We start from the raw sequence: 22,852 nt of genomic DNA, 5'->3' as shown, positions 1-22,852 counted from the left end.
GGCAAGACGACCAACCACACGAGCGTGCTATGCAGCTAAATGGAAAAGATTTGTTATTTACTGCGGCAATAACCAAATCAACCCATTAGACGCTTCCACACAAAACTTTATATGTTACCTGCTGCATTTACACACAAGTAACTTAGCATACTCTTCTATACGACTACACCTTGCTGCTATAGCAGCATACCTTCAAAACAGGCAACACCTTTCACTGTTTAGAGTACCAGCAATCAAAGCCTTCATGGAAGGCTTAAAAAGGGTGATCCCTCCACGACACCCCCCTTCCCCAGTCTGGAATCTAAATATCGTGCTTACCAGACTCATGGGACCTCCTTTCGAACCTTTACACTCATGCGAACTACAATTCTTAACGTGGAAGGTGGCATTTTTAGTTGCCATTACCTCACTAAGAAGAGTGAGCGAATTACAGGCACTAACAATTCAAGAACCGTTCATGCAGGTACATGCTAACAGGGTGGTTCTTAGAACAAACCCCAAATTCATGCCTAAAGTTGTATCCAATTCCCATATCAATCAAGCAATTGAACTGCCAGTGTTCTTTCAGAACCCACAGTCAGTAGCTGAGAGAGCCCTACACACTCTAGATGTAAAAAGAGCTCTACTTTATTATGTGGACAGGACTAAATCATTTAGAAAAACAAAATAACTATTTGTTGCTTTTGCACCACAGCACAAAGGAAATCCTATTTCAAAGTCAGGAATAGCCAGATGGATAGTTAAATGCATTCAAATATGTTATCTCAAAGCTAAACGCACTTTAACCGTCCCACCTAGAGCACACTCTACTCGGAAAATGGGGGCATCCATGGCTTTCCTAGGAAATATTCCCCTTGAAGACATCTGTAAGGCAGCCACTTTCACTAAACACTACTGTGTAGACATACAAGCAAAACAGCAAGCTGCTGTAGGCCAGGCTGTCCTCAAAACTCTTTTCCAAACTGCTGCAGCTGGCACAGGGGGCCACCGCTAGAGGAGATACTGCTATTCAGTCTATGCACAGATATGAATTCAGCAGCCCACATGCCTCGAACGGAATATGCTACTTACCAGTATGCATCTGTTCTTGGCATGTAGGGCTGCTGACATTCATATCGCCCGCCCTCCTCCCCGGTGCCTGTCGCAGCTGCAGCATTATCTTTGGCATGGCCATCTCTTACTTTCCTATCTCCATCTCTGCCACAATGGCGAAAAACAATCAGAGGATGGAGAAGATGCCCATGCGCACTGTAGTCCAGGGGAGGAGTCACCTATCTCGTGATACTTCAAAGACTCTTCCAAGACAACAAAGTGCAATCATCCGTACCCAACACTAGGCGGCGATCTATGCACAGATATGAATGTCAGCAGCTCTACATGCCAAGAACAGATGCATACTGGTAAGTAGCATATTCCTTTCTATGTCTGGATGAGTCACCTAAATACTAGATTTAGGGGCGTTTTAGGAGAGTACCAGGTAGGGCCAATGGGCACCTTACCTGGGGTGACTACACCCTCTATTAAGCCACTCTCCTATGGGAGGGTGCATATACCTAGGGCCAGATGTACGACGCAAAAAAGCATGGGCTCATGTACAAACAGTATTTTGTAACCCGCTAAATACTGTTTTGCGACTTGCTATTAGGAAGGGGCGTTCCCTTCCTAATAGCGACTGCAAAGCTATGTACCAATCTTTTGCTACCGCAATTGCGGTCGCAAAACACTCACACATTACCACCGACTTCAAGTAGGTGGTAATGCATTCGCAAATGGGAAGGGGTCCCCGGGGACCCCTTCCCAGGGACCACTGCCTGCGCATAAAAAATTAAACTAAAACGTTTCATTTAAAAAAAATAATAATTAAATGCATCCTGTTTTTCTTTACGGGCTGCATTTATTTAAAAGCTTTCCTAGACATGGTGTTCTGCTGAGCCCAGCAGGCCACCATCCCTGGCAGGGCCTGTCATTCATAATGGGCTCCCAAATTGCAAGATGCTCATTAATATTCATGAGCCTCGCAATTTGCGACCCCATTGGGAATCGCAAACAGTGTTAAACACACTGTTGTACCTGCTAATTGCAAGTAGCAAATGCGAAGCAATTTGCAAGGCGCTATTTGCAGGTCGTACATCTGCCCCCTAGTCGAGATTGGAGGGGTCTCCCCATCTTCAAGGTGGCAGGGACTGAAAGATGTGCTTCACCGCACTTCCCCAACCTTAGTGGTAGAGTTGGCAGAGGTGGGCACACCTCCTATTCTCCTGAGTTTTCCCGCCAGTTTTCTGGACAAATTGGAGGTTGTAAACCAGGGGCTGCCATCTGTTGCTAGTGGCTGAGGCTGAGCGTGCATTACAAAGACGGCAGTCCTTTGAAGCTTTCCTCTTCAAGCACTGGCCCATCCTGGGGAGGGGGTGTGACCCCTCTGCCCGGGATGTGCATTGTTTCTGGTCCCAGAAAGCATGGCAGGGGCTCTCTACCCAGGGGTCCAGAAACATGTCTGATGCAGGTTGGCTGTCGACAGCCGATCAGAGACCACACCAGGGTTGGTAGGTTTTCAGAGGGCACCTCTGAGGTGCCCTCTTGGTACATGGAGCAATAAATCCCACACTGGCATGAGTTTTGATGTATTGAAAGGAGTAATTCGGTACCAAACACTCCTGTGTTCAGTGACGCCATACGCCATCATGGTGTCTGGCATGGCACCCAGGCAGGATGCCATATCGACTGTGTCGTTTTCTCCCTCACAGGGGCATTCAAGCTGCAAGGGCCGTGGCATAGTCCCAGTGAGATGGGTCCCAAGGGGCCCCACTTCAGCTCCCAGGCCCTATGTCCCCAGGATACCACTTATAGGAAGTACCAATTGGTATTTGTTTTTAGGGAAGAAGCACTGGCACAGGGAGCCTGGTTGTCAAGAACTCTGTGTACTACAATTGAAACCATATCAAAACCAGGCAAAAAGTGAGGGCTAACCCCAGGGTTCCCAGGCCGCAATTGACCATGCTACAGATCAGGGCTTTCAAAGAGGCCATGCTGCATATTTTCTGTTCAATTCCTCTGACGACCCTTGAGATCCCAAGGACCCACAGGGGGCATCCAGCTGGGATCCAGCTGACTGTCCTTACCTGACATGATCTGTCTCTTTGGGACCTAGTACTGGGCCTGTTCCCACTTGGATACAGACTTCCACTCTGGCCCAAAGAGCCGTATCTGTTCTCTACGACGGTACTGATACTACTTGATGATCTTTTGCCGATACCCATGTTGGACCCCGAACTGGTGTCAGCCAAGCCGACTGATGGCGCTGTATGAAATTACAAAAGTGCAACTGGTTGTCATGTAGCTTAACCTAGTTCCTTTAGTGTATTGCAACTTTGAGCTGGTCCACAACAGACAATACTTCCAGTGCTGTTGAGACACGTCCAAATATCTCAGGCTATTCTGTCTTCGAGGACCTTGCAGCAACACATCCTTTAACAGCCTCTCTCCACCCCCCACTTGCCCCATATAGTTGACCTCTTCCCACTGTCAGTTGCCCACTCACCCACCCATTTTAGTTCAGTCGCAATGTGATAATGTTTATAGTCCTGAGCCGCCAGACCTCCCTCTGCTCTTGGGAGTTGTAGTTTATGCAGGGCCGCCCTACTCCTACATTCTCCTCAGATCAAGTTCAGTAACAGCCTATTTATATCTCTGAAATATATGAAGGGCATCACCATCGGAAACTGTGGCGAAAAAAATAGAAGAGTCGAGGCAGGAGCACCATTTTCCCAAGTGCCAATCGTTTCATTTGCGATAGTCAACTTTATCGAAAATTGCGCAGATTCCCTTGCTTTAGATAGCACTACATTAGTTTAGTGACTTGGTTGGAGCAGGAACCTATTTCAAGCTCACACTGGTTCATCTTTACGAAACAAGTGAAACTCACTCACAAAACCTGTATTCAATTACTGTATGGCTAGATTTAAAAATGAAAATCTCGGAAATTGGTCTGCTAAGGTCACCAAGAGAGATAGCTACAGTGCAAAAAAAACGAATCCTTGTGGTGCATAATTCCGTGAAGATACTTGTGTCTTCAGACTCCAGTTACAGGTTAGTAACATTATGTTCCCAGTGTCCATCTTCAGCTACCTTATTCTGACGGGAGTATGAGGTGTGGTTTTTCACTCTGCCTACACTATTACTTCACAGAAATGTAAGATCTGCAGGATTGAATGGGCTTGTACTGGCTATGTTCTCTTCTACCAGAGATCTGAGGTCTTGTTTCTCTTTTCATACTCTTGATAAAATTGTTTAGAACAGATGAGAGGTCTGTTTTTCATGTAGGCACCGGAGTCGGCCATAGACCTAACCCTGTTTTGCAGAGCCTTAGTTTTCCCTACCATATTATACTTTGTATCCTTCCCTGTATGTGCTTGTTGCAGAATTCCTGGGCCTTCTTTTGAGATTTTAAGTTTTGCTTATGTTGTGGGAGCCCTGTGTACTTGTACTAGCTTGGTTCCCTTCTCATTGATCTGATGTGAATATTTCATTTTCATACTGTAGATCTCATCCCTTCCCCATGCATTTAATTCAGTATCTCTTTTATGGCTAAATCCTATCCCTTCTTTTGCAATCTTAGAAGTGCAGACCAGCTTCTTTCAGCTTGCTCTAGATCGTATTCCTGCCTTGGAACAGTTGCGATCTTGTTGGTACACATGTAGATATCATCATCATAACTTTATTTCGATCACAAAGATCTTAAAAAGAGCATAGAGAAAATGGTTAAAAAAAGCCATATAAAAATACATATCTTCCGTATATGCAATTAAAATACAATGAAAATATATTATACAATGTAATTTGATCCATAGAGTTAACAGAACTTTTGCTAAACCAAAAACTATTACTATACGGGTGTCTGCAGAAAGAATTCTGAGCACGTTGAAATAGTGGTCAGGACCAATAAGCCTACACAAAAGGGTTATCCACTTACCCCTCAAGTTCTTGTAATGCGGGCAGAAAGATACCAGATTGACTATGGATTCAGCGCTTCCTTTGCACGCTGAACATTTATTATCAGGGAATTCATTAGTTCGACACTTACTACAGAACAGTTTAGTGAGAAGGGTGTTATATCTGAATTGGAGGAATAGCGTACATGCCAGAGGTGGGACAATTTAATCGATTGTTTCCTCAAACAGCGGGAGGGGTTTAAAATCAATGAACTCCTGGGTCAGAGAACCCACAGAGTTTGTCAAATTGTTCAACAGGGTAGACTCTCTATAGAGGGTTTTAACCCATCTCTTCGGAATTGAACACATCTTCTCCCGTCTTGACCAATAAACCTCCATCCCCAATTTCCTCAACAGCTCTCTCAGGGTACTAAACCAGGGAATTGTAATTACCTTGGACTCTGTCAGAAGATCCCTAATCGCCACTCGATATGGTACGAGCTGCTCAATTGTCCATGGGCGATGCCAGAACATTAAAAGCATATAGTCCAGTGTGTGGGACAGTTTTACTTGGGCCAGATCAAGGAAAATTGGGGTCAGGGGAGTGCTGGCTGGTAGAATAAAAAGAGATCTTATAAAGCGATGTTCGGTGACAGTAAGACAAACAGTGTTCCTACAACCCCACCATTCTGCTACATATAAAACACCTCCTAAGGCTTTGATGTTATATATTTCTAATGCTGGAGCCATTTTTCTAGACACCGTGTTTTTATGGATCTTGCTTATGTGGGCAGTCTGCTGAATTAAGGACAACTGTGTTTTCTGTATATGGGATACGCAGTATAGATTTGGAGCTAGATGGATTCCCAAATTGTCAAAGACCGAGACTAGTTCTATTGTACGTTCCCCTACATGCATATGCCTCTTAGATGGCTTTGAAGTGCCCTTAGCAAATATCAGGTACTTCGTTTTTGCCTCATCGAGTTCTAGACCACGTGCATCACAAAAAAGTTTCAAAACATTTAACAACTGTTGGAGCCCTTGTGGGGACTTTGATATTAATACTGTTTCATCAGCGAGGAGAAGTGCGGGCACTCTTCTCTCCCCGACTTTTGGGGCATCGCACCCATCCCTATCGAGGAAGCATACTAACCTGTTAATAAAAAGCGAGAACAAGGTGAGCGCTAAAACACATCCCTGTCTCACCCAAGTGCTCAGCCAATTGACCATCCTCTCCCCACCTAACTTCTGCTTTATTTGCTGAGTGCAGATGAATTAGAATATCTAGCAGATTTCGAGGGAGTCCCATCTCTGCCACCACTCTCCAGAGTTTAGTTCAAGGGACAAGTTCAAAGGTCATGCGCAGATCCACAAAGGCTACATATAGCTTCCCCCTTTGATGACAACTTCTCTCCAATAAATCCAGGGAAAGCGGAAGACCTTGTCCATGGTACTGATATTGGCATGAAAGCCCTCCTGAAAATCAGACAAGATATTTTTCTCTAGGATCCAATCCTGAATAAGGGCGAATAGCTGCTTAGATAAGATTTTCTGCAAAGAGTCAATTAGACTAATAGGCCTAAAGCTGGCTGGGATTGTCCTATCTCCTTTCCTATAAATAGGTATGATCTCAGCTAAGTTCCAGGAAGTAGGCATTTACATACCTGAAAGAATAGCAGTGGTTAACATATTAATATATGGGGCCCACACTTCTAAAACAGCTCTGTATAGGTATTTTGGATTTCGATCGGGCCAGGAACTCTGGCTGGGATACAGGAACTAATGGCTACTTGAGTTTCCTCTAGAGATATTTCTAAGGCTTCCACAGTGCCAGATGGAACTTTTTCTCTCCTGCCTACTAGCTCCTTCTCCTCCATGTTCCCTACAGCAAATAGGCCCCCAAAGTGAGAGACCCACTCTTCCGGCTGGACTGTAAACTCCATAGGCAGACTTTGGTCCACTCAGACAGTAGGCCGCTTTCCTCCAAAAGAACTTAATATCTTTGACTACCAGTGCAGTGTGTATAAAGGACCGTAAGGAACATTCCAATTGTTTCTTGGCATACTCTAATGCCTGTCTGTATCAAGCCCTACATGCCACCATATTAGGGCGGATCTTGGATTTTACTGCATGTAAGAGCTCACCTTTTGCTTTTATAGGTTCCTGGTTATACTAGTCTGCCTCAGGGGCCCACCTTTTCCCTCCTTTTATCTCTGACAATCCTTCCCTTTTTTAAATTGGCCTAGTGTTTCCCTGATCTGCCTATAAACTGCTGGTTACTCAGCTTCTCTATTATTTCAACTTTGGGGAGTTTAGTCAGTATCTCCACATCCTTGAGGACTTTGGATTTAACTACTTCCAAAGCCCCCGGATTTTCCTCCACCCATTCCCATCTAATTGTTCTCAAGTTATTAGTGATGGATAGCTTACCCAAATCGGGCCAGCCCCTAATATCGGGTTCGCTCTCGCCATGATTTGTTAGGGAAAGGCTCAGAGCATTGTGGTCACTATCAAATCTTTTAACCACAGTCATGTCAGACACAATGGGATATAGGCTAAGGTCAACCAAGCAGTAGTCAATTCTGCTAGCATAGCCAGAACTATTGAAGGTCATTTCACCATTCGGATCAGATTTTGTCCTGACATTTGTGGCCCTCAAATCGTGCTGCAATGTGAAGGCCAACACCTGGCCTCCATCTTGGACCATCTTATCTTTGGGAGGTCTAGCTGCAGGATTTGCCAGGAACCGTCCAACTCCTCAGTCAAGACTGAAAAGGCAGGGGCAAGGGGTTCAAATGTACAATTAAAATCCCCAGCTATAAATAAAGGGGGATTTCCAGTACATTCAGTCAGGACATGATCTAAAATACTTATAGTGTTGGTTTCCTCTGAACCCGGGGCCACTCTGTTATATACATTAACAATTCTCAATTTAAAACGTGTGTAGAGCGAGATCAATTGCTTAAATGTCCTGGGAATCAACCAGGACTGGTTTGACTTTGGACCAAGTTGCAGTTTTCACCCAGCTCACTAACTGCCAGATTCATCAAAGACCCGTTTTGCGAGTCTTTAATAGCGATTCATAAGGAATCGCTATTAAGGACTTGCAAAACGGGATTCATGTAGGAATTGCAAAAAATATTGCGATTCCTACATGTTCCTTATTTGCGATTAGCAAATTGCTAATCGCAAATAAGGAATAACTCCCCATGCATTCCTATGGGCCTACAGGCCCATAGGAATGAATGGGGAGTTATTCCTTATTTGCGATTAGCAATTTGCTAATCGCAAATAAGGATGCGATTTCAAGGGTGCAGGGGTGTCCAAAGGACACCCTGTAGCACCCCTGAAATGTGAATTCACACTGATGTTGTGCACACACATGTCCAAAGGACATGTGTGTGTGTAACATGCAACTTAGAAAAATGCATTAAAATGCATTTTTCTAAGTTTTCGCTATTTACCACGAAGTTTGACTTCGTGGTAAATAGCGGTCCTAAATTGCGAATTCGCAATTTTTAAATGTTTCATGAATAGCATTTAAGGAATCTCTAATAGAGATTCCTTAAATGCTAATCCTCGCATATTAGCGAATTCTTTATTAGCGATTTTTGCATTTGGGATGATGAATCCCAAATGCGAAAATTGCACTCGCAAAGGGCCAGATTCTCAGAATATGGCCCTTTTGCGAGCGCATTTCGCTTGATGAATCTGGCCCTAAGCCTCCAGAAGGTCTCCCCTTCTCTTTCTCTATTGCATTGATGCCATTAGAGGAGCACCCACACCTGTGGGGGGGTATACAAACTCCAGGTCTCCTGGAATAAGATCACATCATGGGAATCCACAAAAATGCCCCATTCTGGTTCCGTTAGCATTTTGGCAATCCCCACGACATTCCATACCAGGACTCTTAATTGCTGGTGGGGTACAACAGTGGAGATATAATTGAGCCTGTGCTCCTGGATTACATCCCTTTCCTCCTCGTTAATAACATCACCATCCCCTTTAAGACCTTGAGTGGTTGAGACCAGAGCAACTTGGTGATTTACAAAAGACAGAGGCGAGCAGGAGTGCCTTAATTGATGTTTGGCAAAAATAGAGCTAGGGATCAATTTGTTAGCCTCTAGAGACAACCAGCATTCATCCTGTTTTCATCCCTGGCTCCCTCTGTGGCCAGTTTCTCAAAATCCCCTATCTTTTGGGCAGAAGCATTTGACCCGGTGCCCTTATCCAAAGCAGGTCTAGATTTGATGGTAAAACAGTACTACAACTACTATAGCTCTATTAAAGAAACTAACTTTCAGTGAATCATTTGGCATTCCTGGTAGGATTATCCTTTCAGCTTGCTTTATGTTTCCCTTATGATGGAGTAATAGTGCTGTGTTTCCCTAAACCAATATTTTACCATATTTTTAAACGAATCAGGGTCCTCTTGTCTGTCACTGGGGAGTTTTGGGACCTCACAAGATGAATGACTGCTTCTTCTCTCTGGGCATAAGTTCCAGTGTAAAAGCCATCCTTAACTACCCCTCTTGCAAATGGTTGGGCAAGACTACGCATTGGGGAGCACCCCTCATCAAGTACCACCTCTCCCCTGTCAAGCTCTCTTCCCACTCCCATACCCTGGGATATGCCTCAATATGCAATTGGCTTGCTATTATAGACATAATGGCCTCCTGAATAGTTGGAAAAAACGCGGCTGTAAAACTGGGTGGGAGCACCATGGGGCTTGTGGGTAATTGCAGCAGCTGTGTCGCAATCATGCATCCTTGCTAAACCAGGGTGTAAAGAAGTGGGTTTCTGTTGCAGTAACCCCCCCCCTTTTTGCTATATTTCTGATGCACTTTGACTTGATGTGCCCTGGGCTCCTGCAATTCAGGTGCCATGGGCCTGTGTTCCTTCCCTAAATCTGTGTTGAAACTAAAACCCAATTGGCATAACTGGCCACATGTCAGCCCCTGGTAAACGGTACCCTAGGTACCCAGGGTATTGTGACCAGAGAAGACCCCTAATGGCTGCAGCACTTACTGTGCCACCCTTAGGGGGCCTGTACCCTGACACACACACACACACACACTGCCTTTGCAGGCTGAGTGTCTTGGTGCAGAACTAAACAAAGAGTCGACATGACACACATCCCTGTGTGCCATGCCCACAAACACACTGCCCTTTCATCCATCAGTCACCCCTCTAGCTGGGTGCCCCATGCCAGTGGTGTGGACACAGGTGCATGAGCCCTGTGCCCCTACAGTACCCAGGGCAATTCCTGGGCACTGTAAGTGCAGTGCTGCCATTAAGAGTATATGGTGCTGGGAGGTTGTTATCACAAACTCCACAGCACCATGATGGCTTGACTGAAGACTGAGAAGTTTTATATCAAACTTCTCAGCACATTAAACCCACACTGGTGCCAGTGTGGGATTTAATGTAAAATGCACGACAGAGGGCATCTTAGAGATGCCCCTGAAACCTAACCAACTCCCAGTGTCCTGACTGCGTGGCTACTGAGGCTGCCACCACCAGACATGTTTCTGGACCCCTGGATCGAGAGCCTGCCTCTCTCGGGGCCCTGAAACAATGCACATCCTGGGACGAGGTGCCAAGCCTCCTCCCCCAGGATGGGCAGGGGAAGCTTCGAAGGCATGCCGCCTTTGTGAGATTCTCCAGGCCACTTGCTGTACTCAGCAACTAGCCCCCACCGGTTCTGAACCCCACTCTGGTGGGAAGAACGGCGGGAAACCCTAAGTGAGGAAAATAGGTGGCCAGCCTATGCCAACTCCACTCCCCAGGTGGGAGAGGGGAAGTGAAGCACAACTCCGGGCTCCGGCCATCTTGAGGATGGGGAGCCCTGCCCAATCAGAGATAGGCTCCTGCCCCCCTCCCACAGGAGAGGAGCAGGGGTGTACTCACCCCAGGTCAGGGACCCATTGGTCCCTGCCCTTGCCCTACCTGTAATGCCCCTAAATTTAGTATTTAGGGGCACCCTGAACCTTCCTTCCTCAGATCCCAATTGCAACAAGAAGAAGAACAAGAAACAAGAAGACCTGCCGTGCAAGAGGACGACACCAACTGACTTGGCCCCAGAACCCTACAGGCCTGTTGATCCTTGAACCTGCTCCTGCGAAACCCCGGCGTCTCCTGCGGACAGCAACCTCGAAAACCCTGGAGGACCTTCCTGCCTTGAACCTCTAAAAAGACTGGGACTCCCACGAGCGGTGGTTCTGCTCAAACAGCAATACCCCTGGTGCCAGCCAGGAACCGCGAATCCAGCCCACTCTGCACCCGCCGAGCCTGGGCTGTACCTGAGTGAACCAAGACCACGAGGACGTCCACCCGGAGTCCAGTGCCCAAAGACCCTCCTCGACGAACACCGGCAGCCTCAGAACCAGGGACCCCTCCAACCGCGACCAGCTGAGGGTAAGATTTCCCGACACCAAAAAACACCCCGGCGCCCTGCGGCCCCCTGTGCCTTCCATTGGGGTACCTACCTCTTCTCCAAGATCCCAACTTACCTCTCGAAGTGGTGGTCGCACCTGAAGAATCTCCGTCCCCGAGTCTGCAGCATTTGTTCACTTTTTAACTCTCCCATTGATTAACATTGAGCGCCCGACGGCTCAAAAGCACACTGCACCCAGCCGCCTGAGTGCCGCTGGAGGTGCAGCAACTACTCTACTTTACTTCCCCACTTGCCCAGTGTAAGTGACCCGGAGCTCAGCTCCCACAGCCGCGTGGCCTGCTTGCTTGCAGCCACCAACCGAAGGCCCCCTACCCTCCATAGGATTGAATTGGGTCTACTCTCTCCGCACCCGGCTGCCCCTGTGCCGCTGAGGGTGCAACAACTGTACCTTTCCGACCCTGGGAGACCCCTGAGTCTATGCCCAGAACCTTAACTCTACCAGCCGAGTACTTACCCAAAAGCCGATAACTCATTTTCCTTCCAGAGGTTAACATTGACTGGTTTCACTTGGAAATTCTTCTAAGTGTGGAGTTTTGAAACTTTAAAATTTTCATCTAAAATCAGCCGAATAACGAATTTTGATTTACTCACCTGTTATCGGGAGAGAAGCCAGTGCTGTACCTTTCAGCCTAGCACTGAACCGAAAAAGTAATTATAACTGTGCTTACCAGTAACTTGAATTTCCTCCCATAGGATAACATTGCTTGGTTTTCACTGAAAAGTTTTTAAGTGTCAACTTTGAAAATACAATTATATTCTTTAAAAATCACTACTGTAACAAAAACACTTTTACCCTATTATTTATAGGAAATGTCCTGGGCCTGAATCTAGGATCCAGTCCTGTGGTTAGAAAAGTAATCTATGAAGTAATCAATTGCATTTAACTAGAAAACCCCATTGAGCTCAATGTTATATTGTTTGAAATTGTGTTGCCTATTGCAACCACTGTAGCTATTGTATTTACAAAGTCTATTGCCTATTTGCAAAGTAATTACCTAAAGTCACTCATATTGAAAAAAGTATATTTTGATACCTTGTTGGTTCTAAAATAGAACAACTATATGTTTTGATACAAAACAATTGGCCTAGAGTTCAGTTCTTGAGTGTGTGAGACCATTTGCTGACTGAGTGTGTACAACAAATGCTTTACACTGTCCTCTGATACTGCCTTACTGCTCGACCAAGCTACCACTTTAGAGAGTAAGGTTATATCTAACTTTAGCCTCTGCCAAACCTCTGGGGACTGTGGACTTTGTGCACACTGTACCTTACTTTGGTGCAGTATATACAGAGCCACTTTCTTACACAGGGTGAGTAAGGGGGGCTCTCATGATCACTAACTAGTGCTTTTTTTTGCGTCCCTAAAGATTTGGCCATTCCATTGCTCCAAGTCAGCAACCATGTTTCTTAGAGATGCAACCTCATCCCTAAGAGACTCAATGGTATCCTTTAGGCTCTGCAATAGGGAGGGACCTTCGTTGTTTATATAATTTAATCCAATGTGTACTCGCCCCTCCACTCCATTAACCTCCTCTGAGAGCGCCGCGTATCTGTTGTGGTATTCAACTTGGACTACCTGTACTTCTACAGGAATGATGGTTCAGGTTCTGGTTTCTTAAATCCTGAACCTTTCACATTAATCTATTGTTGTTTTTTTTTTAAAACAAATGTGGGATTCGTTTTAGGGGCCTGCTCAGCAGGGTGGGGACAGGGGAAAGCTGTAGTGGCACTAAAAGAGGGGTAGCAGATTATTAGGGTTGACAGATAGAGGGAAGGGGGAGCAGCCACTGCATTCCCCAAGTAGGGTCTCTATCCTATCCATTGCATCGGAGCAGATAGCACAGATGGACTTTCCCATGGATAGAGAAGTGCCCTAGGCTTTATTCTGAACTTTCCTTTTGCCCATTGCTCAACAAATACAACAGGGACACAGAATCACGTGAGGTGCACAGAACCAAGACCAATAGTTCACTATATAGATTAGACTGGTGAAAACCTAATGGACTCCCAATAAAATGATCCTGTAAATATTCGTCACCTCGCTTGCTCACAGCCGGAGTGTAGTTAGTTCCTTCTTTTACCGCGTTCTAGCCAGTAACAATTAATGTCGGAGCTAAAAGGGCACCGTAGTGATATCAGGGCTACAACAAAACAGATTACCTTTCAGTAGGGTGCAGTGCCCAAAGCTGGCGTCCAGTCATGAACCACAGCCAAGAGGGTGGCCCCGCCTCCTCCTGTCGCCGACTGGTACAGTTCGGCCCTGTGCTGCGGGGTAAGAGTCAGCGCTTTGAGCGCGATGCCCACACCTCCCCAGTGACACCAACAGAAGGAGCAGGCAACCGATGCACCCTGGGACTGGGAGTCCCACCAGAGTGTAATGAAGCAGGAAATAGCAAGATGTTGGACCCCATGAGTCCCGCAGGTCAGAAAGGTTCAACAAGGCGTTCCCAAGAAGTAAATCAGCTGGGACTCAACAAGGCATCGCCGGTGTTCTGGCTGAGGAGCTCCAACCCCTAACCCCCCAGGTGCACTGCCGATATGGCTGGGGGTAGCTGGGCCTCGCCCTCCTTCCCAAGCTCACCTTCCATCGCAGATTGGGGCAGTCAGGATCCTCCGCTCCTTTGCGGTCTCGCCTAGATCGGGGTAGCGAGCAGCAGCAGCTCAGGAGCCTCTACACATCCGCTCCGCATTGTCCAGGTATGGTCCCGCTGGAGACTTTCCTCGCTCGGGAGGAGTGGTGGGGGGGATTGCACCACTACTACAGCAGTCTACAGCCCCTCTCCTTCCTGGACGCCCATCGGCGCCACTCTCTGCCTCTCTTTTAGGGCCTCTCACCGCCTCAGTCTCCCAGTACACAGGCAGGCTGCTGTAGTCCCAGACCTGATCAGGTGCTGCCAGGGCACAGGAAAACTAGCCGCGACTCTCCAGAGTTACTGAAGGCCTGTGCACACGTCAATGATTGGTAGCAGAGTCAGTACTCTGTATCACAAAGTTAACAATGACTAACATTCATAAGAAACATTAAACACTCTGAAGTTTTTGTGTTCTTCTTTCAATCTTGAACGATTGCCCAGCCAACACGTGTACCCCTAGACTTCTTCAGGGCTTCTGGCAATTAGAAGTAGATGAGGGATCTCTCTGCCGGTTGTACTTCCGTCCTGGTTGGTTTAAGGGTCAGTATTTCTAACGAATCGTAAGGATCCAGGTAGGGATCATGGAGGAATTAGAAAGAAGAGGCTTCACTCTAAACCGGTTATACTTCCGTCCCGGTTCCAGGGGAGAGGAGAAGTATATGGCCATAGGTAGGGTTCACTGTGTGCGCCAGTGAATGTAGCCGGGAATAACAGTTAGACTGAAGCAGCGTGTACGCCAAAAAGTTGAAGCGGTTGCAGTGTCTGGGCGGTCAGCAAGCGTGCTCCGGGGCCAACCACCACTCGTCAGGACTGGCCTTGGCATCGTCTTCCGATCGGGCTGGCCTCCTCTCTCCGCTCAGGCATCTTTATCGTCTGGTAGACTGACTGGGCGGTTCTTCTTAAGTTGGGGAGCAAGGGGACCTCAGCTGGGCAGGTGAAGGGACTGCACTGGCTGCTTCAGTGTCTACACCTGATGAGACGAGAGAGAAAAGGTCTGGGACAGGTCCGGCCGGAAAACGACAACTCAGCCTTTTGGGCTGGAAGAGTCAGCACGGAGAACCGTGCTTCAAGGCGACACAGAGGGGGTGAGCTAGAGGCAGCAGGAAAAGCTGCACCTAGGGACGGTGCAGTAGATGTCATACTTTCCTACAGAAGTTGCTGCAGGTTATCTATTTCTGGTTCTTGATTGTTTTAATTCTTGAAGGCCTTTTCTGTTATACAGGTTCTCTGAGTTTGTTTGGAAAATAGTCTCAGGTTACTAGGTTAATGCGATTAGTAGTTTCAGTGCAATTATTTTTTCTTCTCAATGATGGCCACTACTCATATTTCAGCTTCCACCCACACAGCTTCTTTTATTTCTTGATCTCATAGGATAAGGAGATAAGAGCTGTTTTCCTTCGCTTGTTTGCACAGCTTTTTCAAGGCTATCGCTGGAGCTTGCACATCATCCGCATTCATCCTGAACCCGTCATTCGCTTCCATAAGGTAAGCTGAAGCTACATCCATTCTTTGGAAGGGCACAATTGCCACAAGTTCTCTTCTGTGGCTTAGTGCCCTTGCAGGTTTGCTTGCTTGTGTTTCCTTTTGCATTCTGTTCCCATTTTCATACATGCTTCGTGTAATTTTCAGAAGTTGCTTGTCCACACAATCTACCTGACAGTTATGTCACTCTATATTGTCAAGGTGTGAATGTTTTTGTTTTCTGAACAGAGCCTCCTGCGTATTGGAGATTGGTTGCATGCACAAAATATTAAATCCTAAATTGAAGTTTTAATCCTCAAAGAGCAACCAACGTTCTGAGAAACATATTTTACATTTTTCTTTCTGAATCATCTTTCAAAGGCTGTGAGATGTGTGAAGTCTTCATTTTCTGGACCTGTTTAGGGCCCTTTATGTTTACTGGAACGGCAAAAAAAGATTTTGTCTAGCCCGAAATAGTATTACTACCTTTGGAGGCCTTAACCATGGAATGAGCAAACTTGGGTTGCCATTACTCTTTGAATTGCATTGAAGAGTCCTACCATAAAATATATCCATCCAACATTGCTCTTACCTTATAGATTCAAATGTGGACAGTTTTTGCAGAGGTAGTGTGTAGCCTGTCACCTGCCTCTTGCTGGGTACATGCTTTGTAAAATAGCCCCTCTATAAATGTATTCTGCAAACACTCCTCAGTAAATGTTTTTTTCCAAATGTACTGGCCATGATTCTCAGCAATGCTAAAAACAGTCTGTGACTAGATCTCTCTACATTACTTTGTCCTGCTTCATCCTATATTATACTTCATGCTTGGGTACCCTCCCATACAATGGTATGGTCTGGTATATGTAGACTTTACTTACAATAGTAACTACTTTGCTCTTCTCTCTTCTCCTTTACTCTTGCAGTGCACTGTCCAGCTTTCAACTTCATGACTCTAGAGTTCTTTCATACATTGGGTGCATAACTAGAAATTATAGGAAGGATTTAGATTGGCACCTGGAATGGTTATGGGTAAAGCCTCTGATGCTCAATCTTGCATTTTTATTTTATTTTATATACCTACTTCTCCTATCATCCAGAGTCAGTGGGATAATATACATAAAAAGGGCTAAAAGTATAAGAGCTCTGCATGCACCATCAGTGCTTTAAGTGGGTCAGATCATGCCAGAACTGAGCTCTGACAAAGCATAACAAGCATTGGCATAGCCAATAGGTCTCGCCTTTGGGACCTTATAAGTGTTTAGCCATGCAATACTTGATGTTATAGCACCAAGGATATTGTGCCGGATAATTAAACACTTATAAGGCCCCAAAGGCGAGACCTATTGGCTATGCCAATGCTTGTTTAGGACTTGTGCATTGCCTAGATGGTGGTGTCTGAGGGGCTTGAAACACTACGAGTTGACAACAGTAACGCAGTGAACAATCTTCTTGCAAAAGGCATAAAGAAAAGCTGTGATAGAAGCAGCACTGCCCACGCTTGCTCATGAAACCACAGAGACGGCAGGAGTTGCTTCTCCAGATATAGACAAGCAAGAAAACAATAACAGCTCTGCCGTCATGAGCAGGGCGTTTAACAGCTGCAGCACTGGTTGTAAACATACATAAAGAGTAACAACAGGTAAGAAGGTACAAAGACGACAACATGAAGACAGCATGCTTTATAAATCTAGAATTACGTGACAGTACCAGTGTGCCCTGCAGAAAGCAAATGCGTTAACACCAGTACTGCCCACATCACTATGTTATAGTCTCACTGCTACCTCCACTGTCAAATTTTTAAATCAACGGTACTTCCTCCGAAGTCATTCATGTAGTGCAGTACCACAGTCGTGCAGTGCTACAGTACTGCATTAACAGCGTCACGGCGTGAAAGCAGCACGGTCACCTCCACACTCCAACACAAACAGCGCGTCCGTTGCCATACCAGCTCTCAGACGGCTTCCTGCCATAAAGAAATACTGAGGAAGAACCAGGCATGATATCCGTCCCCACATGCGTAACACAGCAGGACCACCAGTACAACCATAAAGAAAATGTAATAGTGTCAGCGCTTTCATCAAGATGTATACGTTGTGCAGGAAAGAAAACTACTTTAAGTGTACCGAAACAGATAACCGGCATACTACTACAATGCACAGGTAGACACACAAAAATAAGCTACCCATCGTAGCACTCACTTCTCATCTCCCGGTGGAGGGTGTTGAATGCCACAAATGGCCTCAGCCCGGCCAAAACGAGAGATAGTCGGAAAGATAGTCTACGCAGAACGTCAGGCAGCCTCAGGGGGTGTCTGGGTGGAAGCTTGAGTCGTCCGTATCATCCCAAAGAAGACTGCAATTGGTTAGCTCGTGCTATTGACCCCGGAAGAGACCGCCCCAGCTACCCACGAGACGCCATTCCAGCCATTAAGATTCTTTGACACGGGGTTGAGTTTAGCACTAGGGCGCTAACTTCAGGTTTGATAGCTAGTTTTGAGCAACGCCTAACAATCCATGGCGTTCCCAGGTGCCCAGAATGCTGGGATGTGCTTGGATGGAATCCGAACATATTGAAGCGTGGAGAGGAGGGCCTCAGAGAAAACTGATTACTTCTAACTGTCACACCAGATCACTGCATGGACAACATCATATGCTTATTGGTGCAGGGGTAAAGTAGAGACTACGACTTGGCAGCCTCAAGGACGGTGCTTGCAGCGCCGGGGCCCGATGCGAGGTGAGCCGGTTAATTGCCGCTCGAGAGTGGGAAATAAGCATCGGGATGGGAATATGCAGTAAAAGGCATCCAGTGGAGACAGCCATAACACAAGGGATAAAGCACACACAAAAGTAATTAATCTGTTTACTGCTCGCTGGCGTATATGGTTAGCATGCTATGCAAGCCTAATGGAAGGGGATGGGATGTTCTGTGCGGCCGCGACCGGGAGTTGTGTGTGCGCGCGCAAAAATAAAATAAAACAAGCATTGGCCGCGCAGCAGCTAAAGTGACGCAGCCGCAAAAGTGAAGCAGCCGCAAAAGTGAAAGTGATCGTGCGCTGCGAGCACTGCGCTTAATGAGCATGAGGAGGAAAGCCATATGGCGCCTCTGCTCGTAAGTGCGCGCCCGTGCACATGCACGCAAGCTGTAGACCGGCCATTGTAGCATTTTTTAAGCTCTTACCAAAAGTCTTGCCAGATCAGTGCATGCGCTGGGTCAGGCGAGACCTAAAAAAGGGCATTGAACCAGGGCCCGATTGCCATCTATTTCTTCTTTTGCCACCTGATGGAAAAGCAGCCGTATTCACCTGTGTGTCACACACCAAAGATGCAAGGCAGTGTCACCTGAAGTACTGTCTGTGACATGATGAAAAAAGCGACTCAGTTTATACTGTCATTTACCATTGCCTGAATTTGTTTTTGTAACTTGTTTTTATTTAGTAGTAGCATAATGTATAGTATGACAGCATGGCACCCATGCCAGTATTACATAGAATAAAACAATACATTCCAAGGCATTCTTCAATCAGAAGGATTAGTTGGAAAATATGGTCTGGCACGTGGCTAGGGAGCCCTAATTCATTTCAAAGGTACAACATGTGAAACTGCATCTTAATTACGTTTTAAGGTTATATCACCGAATTACTTCTAACAACCAAGGCATCGAACATGGTAAACAAAATATTCTGCAGCAGCGTAGCAGATACACATCGAGTGAACCCCTCCCCTAGACACTGTCCGCAAGAGCAAGGAACCAGGGAGGAAACGGCGGGGAGTAGAGGCCTCACTTAACGGGAAGGAGGGGGCAAGGAAAGTGAAGAAAAAAAGATCCAAAAATCACCAGGACCAAACCAAAGGGAGTGCCCAGTATCTCCCTTACCATCGCCTGAATACTCAGGGTATTCACTGTAAACACTTGACTATCCAAGTGGGTGTAGTGATAACAAGCAGTGTTTTCACCATTTACTTTTAAATTTACCCTGTCAGTTGTTTTATTTCTTATGGAACACGTTAAAGGTGTTATATAAACTGTTAATTAAGTGTCTTGTTGCCTGCTAATTTGGTTATTATTGTCCATTAAGAATCTGTGAATGAGCTTGTCAAGCAGATGTTTCTGTTTCACATGTTATAAACTTTGCTGTTAGTTACATATCCCACATCTTCTGTGTAGTTACAACATACTTACAGAGTTTTTGATGCCACTTTTGTCTCAGTCAAGTAAACATCAGTTTTGTGAACTCTAGAAGCATGTTCTCAAGCATGCATTATGTTTTTGATGTTCGTTCCCTTCTTGCTTTGTTCTTCCCTATACATCCTTCTAATGTGCATCTGTGATGTGATGCTTACCTTTCAGGAGTGTGTACTTGTTCGCAGTGCCTTGTTGCCAGCAATGATACAAACATTGCTGTGCCTGAAAGCATGTTCTCTTGTAGGTATTGCATATTTCATTGTTACTGCCTTCCTTCCCCTGGTAGGCTGCATTCCTTGGTCAACGTGGTCTCATCGAAGATGATTTCCTCACAAAGGTGTTGGAAGGCATGGCATTTGCTGGGTTTGTGTCAGAAAGAGGATCACCCTACAGGGCCATCGACTTGTTTGATGAGGTGAGACTGGTGTATATTCTTGTGATTTGATACATGTTTTGTGCCCGCTCCCAGGAAATAGAAAACATGTTTTGGGTTTTCGTATATGCTCCATCTGAGGTGCATTATGCAGGAAATTGACACCCATAGTGTTGGGTGCTTCTTTGAGTTTTTGTGGTATAGCAGGACACCCTTTCTGATACTCCTGTTGACAGATTCCTCACCTTATGAATCCTCCCAGGCACCAGACTGCATTCAGAAAAGCATACATACCTCCTATCCCAGTAGGTGTCCTCATAGGTATCCACTGTGACTTCATCTTGTCCTGGACATGACGACACACAGCCATATGTGGGCACCACCCCTGCAGTCTATTTGCAGGTTCTTTTTTCTGTACCCTTTTATATACATTTAGAGCTCCACTTTTCTAATTTTCTTTTGAATTCAAAAGATTTCTTGAAAACATACTATATTGACAATGAAGAAGGAATGTTGCAACTGAAGGCAACAGGTTTCAAACTGTGTCACAATCAGATGTCAGGTATAGGCTTGCATGACAATAGTTCACGGTGTCTGGGGCCAAAACACAACTCTGAATCCTGAGATAAATGTTCCATTCTGCATATATAGGCGAGGAAGGTGCGGAAGGCCTGCAAGAAGTAGAGCCTTTTGCCTCGCTAGGTCACCCTCCACCTGTAAGTTGAAGATGAAAGACAAGGCTTCAAAGAAGAAGCACCACAAACAGGACTGCTCGACTAGGTCACCATGTCAGAATCTGTGTGGTATGAATCAAGCCTCATCTTGCCTTTCACAGCCTCTTCCAAGCCTGCAAAACATGTATCAGAGTTTCCAGGGCCATCTTTGGATCTTCAGCGTTTTGCAACCTTCAGAGAGGCAATGCTACATATTTTCAATGTGGCTGTTCCTCTTCTATTGAGGCTTCAAGTCACATGATCCCAGCAGAGCACCTAGTCACACTTCTGCCCATGGCTCTTGTCCTTAGCACCAGCTGAGCCTGCCCTGCCTGTTGTCAGTGCCAGGCCTTGTGTCTAATCTTTTGCTGAAGGCCTCACCAGACGTTGTCGCATCGGCTCCATTTTTGGTTTCAACATCATTGCTCCCAAATGCACATTCTCCAGTCATATCCTGGCTCTTTATGGGATATGTCAAGACTCTGTTATACTGTGTAAGGAGTCCAGGGGTTCCCTTATCAGTGGATAGGGGCTTGCTGTACAATCTTAAAGTGCTCTATTAGTTAGTAGTATGGTCAATCAGCCTTAGGCTTAACACAGAGGAGTGCAAGACATTTGCAAATACACACAATGATCAATAAATGACACACACGACTCAAGAAGGAGATCCACACCAATTTATAACAATAGTAAGTATCTTTATATATGTTTATGCATCAGAGAAATATCTTTCGGATATGTTTTTGAATATAAATGATTTTTGCTTTAAAAAAGTGGACAAAGATCAATTGCTGAGTTCTGCAATATGTTATCCTATGGAAGGAAGAACAAATTCTACAAACGGGTATGGTCCAGCGACTTACAAGACTAATCTCCAGGAGTTAAGGTGAGTGGGGGGCAAGGTCCAAGGCAGCACCAGCAGGACACCACCTGCGGCACGGGGGTAGCAGGGTGCAAAACAGCGTCAGGAACCCAATGTTTTCCAATGGAGATCGGTCACTGTGGAAAGAGGCTCCATGCTCTGGCTAGGAGGTCAGTTGGGCTGAACCATCAAGTGGGCTCAAGCTTTGCGATGCTTGCGGAGAGGGGGGTGGGGCTAGAGGGGGTGCTTTGGTCCTCTTCTTCAAGGCTCAGGGGCGACAGGTGCAGGGGTATTCTTAGCCGTTGCGTTTTTCCTTACCAAAGCAGTTGGGGTTGATGGGGCCTTTGTGCAGAGTCTGCAGGCGACATCAGGGAGTCTAGGAGGGGTCTCGAGCTCCGGAGGGCTGAGGGACCTTGTTGACATGGGTGGTCCACTTCAACTCGGGCCGGAGGCGATGGGTGCAGTGGTGACTTCGGGTGTCTGGGTTTGACAGTTCCAGAGGCCTCAGTCTTCTCTTTTGGAGTTTCTTCAGAACAAGTTCGATGTTCACCTTAGGTCTTGAATCTTTTTTGAAGGCAGGCAGTCTTCCCAGGTTTCTGGAGTAACAGCTGCAGGACATGTCTACTGTGGCAGACAGACCTGTGGGGATTGTACCAGGTGCTTCTTCTCTACTCTGCTTTTGCGGCTCTTCGGTATCCTCTCTCTTCTTAGGTTGTCATGATCTGCTTCTCTGATGCCAGGGGCTCCCCTAAATACTACATTTAGGTGTGTTAGGGGAGTGTAGGGTAGTAGTCAATGGGTTACTGCCCTTGAGGGTCACTACACCCTATATGACCACTTCCTGTGGGAAGTGGGCATAACCCTGTCCCAGAATTCCTAAGTATGCCATCACAAATACGGTTGTTTCTGAAAAAATCATGTGCACCTCACAGTAGCCCACCGTAGGGGCGGTCCAGGGAAGACATGGCTTGGCAGTTTGGGCTGGACTGTCCCCATGAGGCACAGGGTCAGACTGATTTGCATATGGCTATGTCTGAACTAGGGTGGCGGAGTGAGCTAAAGAATGATGATGGATAAAACCCGGATCAGTTGACTGGTGGTGAGTGCTTGCAATGTTCAACACTCCGTCCATCATCCCATTTGATTTTGCTTTGTTCGCCCTAAGTTGGCATTGTATGCGCAGACGTGGGTCCCTTGCTTACTTTGCCACTGGATTCAAGCTAGCCTGGCTGATGATGGC

The 22,852-nt window shown here is 46.2% G+C and overlaps 1 protein-coding gene across 2 annotated transcripts in view; it reads left to right on the top strand.

The window, feature by feature from the left end:
* SBF1 (SET binding factor 1) overlaps positions 1 to 22,852 on the top strand; it is a 1,592,200-nt gene that overhangs the window by 470,779 nt on the left and 1,098,569 nt on the right. For both annotated transcript variants that reach the window (XM_078677863.1, XM_078677862.1), the window contains 2 exons: positions 15,390 to 15,503; positions 19,951 to 20,079. In XM_078677863.1, coding sequence (XP_078533989.1) covers positions 15,390 to 15,503; positions 19,951 to 20,079 — 243 coding nt within the window. The remainder of the gene's footprint in view (positions 1 to 15,389; positions 15,504 to 19,950; positions 20,080 to 22,852) is intronic.

Source organism: Lissotriton helveticus, chromosome 1_1 (assembly GCF_964261635.1).
Source record: "Lissotriton helveticus chromosome 1_1, aLisHel1.1, whole genome shotgun sequence".
Classification (NCBI taxonomy): domain Eukaryota; kingdom Metazoa; phylum Chordata; class Amphibia; order Caudata; family Salamandridae; genus Lissotriton; species Lissotriton helveticus.
This window is presented reverse-complemented; position numbering and strand designations above follow the sequence as displayed.